At 65.3% G+C, this 5063-nt stretch overlaps 1 protein-coding gene across 2 annotated transcripts; it reads right to left on the bottom strand.

Moving 5' to 3' along the window:
- Positions 1-248: 248 nt before the first annotated feature.
- LOC128900603 (uncharacterized) lies at positions 249-4945 on the bottom strand. Of its 2 annotated transcripts, none has more exons than XM_054181933.1 (2): positions 4819-4945; positions 249-2468 (listed from the first exon to the last, which is right to left on the bottom strand). In XM_054181933.1, exon 2 carries the CDS (start codon positions 2331-2333, stop codon positions 1350-1352), a length of 984 nt encoding a protein of 327 aa, XP_054037908.1. In that variant the 5' UTR covers positions 2334-2468; positions 4819-4945; the 3' UTR covers positions 249-1349. The 2 variants fall into 2 exon arrangements, with proteins under 2 accessions (XP_054037908.1, XP_054037907.1); XM_054181932.1 differs by lacking the exon at positions 4819-4945 and adding an exon at positions 4363-4475.
- Positions 4946-5063: the final 118 nt, after the last annotated feature.

The raw sequence follows: 5063 nt of genomic DNA, 5'->3' as shown, positions 1-5063 counted from the left end.
GGGGGGCAGTCTTGCTGTCTTTCCCCCCCTCCGCTCCCGCCGAGTGGGAGCGGCCGGTGGAGCGGGGTCAGCGGCGGCGCACGCGCGGTGGCGCGCAGGCGCGGGCCGGGTCGCGGGGCTGTGTCCCGTGGCCGCTCCTGGGCCCCGCACCTCACGGCCGGCACGGGCGGGAGTGGGGCGGGGACCCGCGGGTTGAGGCCCCGCAAAGCCACGGGGAGCCCCTTCCCGTGGGAGCTTCGCGGTCGGGGAGCATGGCCCCGCTAGGGACGGCCCCACAGCACCAGGGGCCTTTGGGGACGCCAGGGGACACCGCACCCACACGACACCTGTACCGCACACACGCAGCCGGGGTGCCACGTCCATCATCCCCGCTGGGGGCTCCTCCAACCACCCCCAGTGCTCCAGCCGGGACACCCTGGCCCGTGGGAAGGGTGACATGGCGGGACATGCCTGTGCCGTCCCTCCCACCTGGCTCCTTTACAACGGAGCGCTGGTGGAGGTGTCTCTGCGCCCGGGCGGCGTGCCACCGGGCTCCAGCCTGCAGCGGGCAGGCAGCGGGGGAATAAATGGCAGCTGCTTGATTTCCCAGACGATACGGGGGCAGAGCTGCATGTTTCTGCTCATGCTGCAGCTGGGCCGGAAGCAGAGATTGGAGGCACTGGCGGAAAGAACCGGCCGGTGGGACGAGGAGGGACCACGCGGTCCGAGACATGGACCCTCATAGCAAACCCCTCTGAAGAGGAGCGAGGAGGGATGCCAGGCTGCGGCGGAGGATCAGCCCGCTCCCCCGAGGGCAGCACGTGCTGCCTGAGCAGCAGCAGAGCAGGAGTTTGTGGATGCAATTTCATTCTGGGCTGGTGCCAACCCCTGGCAAGTCACTGCTCTGCCTCTTCCTTCCCTTTCCTTCCCCTCCCAACTGTGTTTACGCAGCAAGTTTCATACCTTCAAAGGGGTTTTGCTTTCTTATTTCAAGCCTCCTGACGGAGGGGCCTTGGGCCAGAGCCGTGCTCCCAGGAAAGGGAGCCCCAGGCAGCCCTCTCCCTCACCCAGCCCCTATCCCCGCTTTACTTGCGCAGCATACAACACACCACCAGACAGCTCAAATCCTGGAAGAGAGCAAGGGCACAAAATGCATTCCACTGCCCAAAACCACCTCGGCAAAACCAGCATGAGCGCGACGCAGCCACCCCCCCTTCCCCTCCCAGCCGGTGCAGCTGGCAGCTGTCGGCAGAGGCGAGAAGGTCCAGTCCTTTTCCGAACAGCCAAGAACTGCTGGGCCAATGTTTGCTGGAGTCCGTGGGAAGTCTGTGAGCGAGGATGCGCAGGGCTGCTGCACCCCGCTGGCCCCGTCAGCCCTCCCCGCAGCTCTCGAAGTACTGGCACATCAGCTCGCGCACTTGCTCAGCCCGGCCGTCCTCCATGGCGGCGGGTGCGGGCTGGCAGGGCTTGGGCAGCTCGGTCGGCTCGGTGCCCTCCAGCCACTCCTCGTTGAAGGGGTTGTCGTGGGCTTCACAGATGTTGTGCAGGATGCAGCAGGCGAGGACGAGGGTGGGCAGCAGCTCCAGGCTGCAGTCGTCGCACTTCAGGAGGATCTGCCAGCGCGCCTTCAGGCGCAGGAAGGCGTTCTCAATCACGCTGTGCGCCCGCTTCAGGCGGTAGTTGAACCGCAGCTGCCGCTGGGTGAGGTTCTTGTCCTCCTGGTAGGGCTTGAGGATCCAGTCTTGCAAGGGGTAGGTGGCGTCGCCCAGCAGCACGTACTTCTGCGCCTTCCCCATGAAGTGCTTGGGAGGGTTGGGGCACAGCCGGCCCTCCTTGGCCAGCACCCACAGGCTGGAGCTCTCCAGGACCGCACTGTTCTCCATGCTGCCTGGGAAAGCGGTGGAGACATCCCAGAACTGGCCCAGTCCGTCCACGGTGGCCTGGGTCAGGATGGAGTGCCAGCCCTGGCCGTTGCAGTAGTCGGCGCTGAGGCGCAGGGGTGGGTGGATGGGGATGTGAAGGCTGTCCAGGGCCCCGATGCAGTGCGGGAAGCCCCAGCGGGTGCGGAAGATGCGCACCATGTTCTCCAGCTCCTTCTCGTTGGGCAGGCGGAGGTAGAGGGGCTTCAGCAGCAAGACGACGGCATAGCTCACCTCCCGGACACACGTTTGCACTGTGGAGGGCCCCACGCCGAAGAGCGGGCTGAGAGTCTGGTACTCCACGTTGGTGGCCAAGTGCCACAGGGCCACAGCCACCCTCTTCTCCAGGGGCAGGGTGGGGTGGAAGTGGGCGCTGTGCGGAGCCAGCCCTGGCCGCAGCTGGTTACAGACATAGAAAAAGGTCTCCTTGGACATCCGAAACTTCTCCAGCCAGTCCTGGGGCCCGAACTCCTTCAGGACCACCCGCTCCCACCAGTCCGGGCCCCTGACGCTGGGCCAGGCGCGGGGGTAGAAGTAGCAGCTGGTTCTCCTCCGGCGAGCGATCAGGAGCTGCAGCATGGTGGGGAGACGAGAGGGATGTGAGACAGCGCTTCCCCGGCCCCCACAAAGCGATTCCCTGGGACATCCCCGCCTCTGGAGACCATCCATCGCCAGTGACCTGCTCAGGGCAGGGAGGACGCCTGGTACCACACGGACGGTGGTCCCGACCGGCCTAACAGATTTTCCTGTTCCTGGGAAAGCCCGCCCAGGCAAATCTGCCAGGCAATAGCTGTCACCCTGGGGGAGACGCCCAGGTGCCACAGACAAGGAGCCTTCTGGAAAAGTCCCTTTTTGGGGTGGCCGCTTACTCTGCGGTTTGATTTTTTTTAACAATTATTACTTGCTTTCCTGCAACCAACCAAGTGAACGGGGGGCTCAGTCATGGTTCGGAAGGGGGTGCGAGCACCTGCGCTCCCAGCCCCTCCACGGGAATTGATTTACTGTTTTATATTCAAAAAAACATCTTTAAGCTGAAAAGAGCTTTTTTCACTTTTCTTGGCAACTGCCCAGGGAAGTGGGTTCCCCGTGTTCGCCCCCCCCCCCCCAGCTTGTCCTCGCTGCCACATGTCCCCAGGCCCTTTGTATCCCCCATCCCTTGTGTCCCCCACCTTTGATGTCCCCCCCCTCCTTCATGTCCCCGTGAATTGATTTTCTGTTATTAAATTCTAAAAAACATCTTTCAGCTGAAAAGAGGCGTTAAGCTGAAAAGAGGGGGTGATGTCACCCCCTCCTTTACGTCCCCACGTCCTCTGCATCCCCTCTCCTTTGTGCCTGGGTTCACATCCTGTGTCCAAGTCCCCTGTCCTTCATGTGCCCCCTGTCCTTTGTGTCCCACATACCCCCTACATTCCCTATCTGTTGTCACCTCTGTGTCCCCCCCCACATGTCCTTTGTGTCCCAAATCCTTCTTGTCCCTGTGTTTCATGTCCCAAGTGTCTCCCATGTCCGCCACCTTGTGTCCCCTCGTACCCCCATCCTTCCCATCCCTGCACAAACACCCCGTTCCCCATTTTTTGTGTCCCCATGCCCCATGTGTCTCCTCACGTCCTTCGTGTCTCACATGTCCCCATCCTTTATGTCCCCGTCACCTGGGCTCCCCATGGGACCTCTGCGTTCCCCCATGACCCCATCCTTCCCATCCCTGCACCTTGTGTCCGGCACATCCCCCCAATGTACTGCATGTTCCATATGTCCCCCATGTCCTTCGTGTCCCTAGTGTCCCCATCCTTTTTGTCCCTGTAATTTAGGTCCTCCATGTGACCTGTGCCCCCTCCCGAGCCCCCGCTCCTTCCCATCCCTGCACCCCACCCCGTTCCCCATTTTTTGTGTCCCCAATGACCCGTGTGCCCCCCATGTCCTTCTTGTCCCACAGGTCCCTGCATCTTGTGTCCTGCACATCCCCCCTGTTCCCCATTTTTGTGTCCCCATGACCCGTGTGCCCCCCCATGTCCTTCTTGTCCCCCATGTCCCCATCCTTTCCTTTGTGTCCTGCATGTCCCCCATGTCCCCATCCTTTGTGTCCCCATGACCTCTGTGGCCCCCCATGTTCTTCACGTGCCACACGTCCCCATCTTCTGTGTCCCTGTGACTTGGGTACCCCCCATGTCCTTCACATCCCCCATGTCCCGTGTGCTCCCCCGTGTCCTTCGTGTCCCGTATGTCCCCACCCTTTGTGTCCCCATGACCCGTGTGCCCTCCACGTCCTTCATGTCCCCCACATCCCCATCCTTTCCTTCGCGTCCCGCGTGGCCCCCATGTCCCCATCCTTTGTGTCCCCGTCTCCTGCCTGTCGCCCCATGTCCCCCGTGCCCCTCCGCCCCGTCCCCGCCTGTCGTGTCGCGTCCTCCGCGCCCTCCCCGTCCCCGCCATCACCCCTCCCTCCCCACCCCCCCGCCCCGGTCACCGTCATGAGCCGTTTCTGCCGCTGGCTGTAGTAGTGCCGGAGCCAGGCGCGCCGCTGCGGCCCGTCCCAGGCCCCGGCACCGGCCGCAGCCGCGGCCCCGGCCCCGGGCATGGCCCGCCGCCCGCCCGCCCGCCGCCGCCGCCGCCGCGCCAGCGCGCACAGCAGCACCAGCAGCCGCTCCTGCATTTTCAAATCGGGAGCCGGGGCCGCCCTGGAAGCGATCGGCCGCGGGGTCACAGCGGGACCGGGGGGGGCGGGACGGGGCGGCACCGCCGCCATTACCGGGCCCGCCCCGGCCGGCTCCGCTGAACCCCCACCCCACCCCACTCCCCCCCGGCACACCGGGCTGTCCGCGGCCCGGCCCGCGCCTCACGGGGAACGGCTGCGGGGCTGCCCCGCGGGCTGCCCCGCCCGCCGGGACGGGGCCCGGTGCTCCGTCCGTCTTAATCAACACACATGATTTTAATGAGCAGGGAGGTCCGAGGCCCCGTGCGGGAGCGGGGCGAGCCCCCCGGGGCGGGGCGGGGCGGAGGAGCGGCCCTCGGGGCTGTGCGAGGGCGCCGGGCCCCGCCGGGGGCCGCGCTCCAAAATGGCCGCCGCCGTTGCCATGGCGCCGCGCGCCGCCGCCCGCCTGTATTGATTCGAACCGGGAGGGCGGGGCGCGCTCCCGTCGTGCCCCGCGCGGGGCAGGGGCGTGGCCG

Source organism: Rissa tridactyla, chromosome 22 (assembly GCF_028500815.1).
Source record: "Rissa tridactyla isolate bRisTri1 chromosome 22, bRisTri1.patW.cur.20221130, whole genome shotgun sequence".
NCBI lineage: Eukaryota > Metazoa > Chordata > Aves > Charadriiformes > Laridae > Rissa > Rissa tridactyla.
The sequence above is the reverse complement of the archived record's forward strand: the minus strand, read 5'-3'. Positions and strand labels throughout refer to the sequence as shown.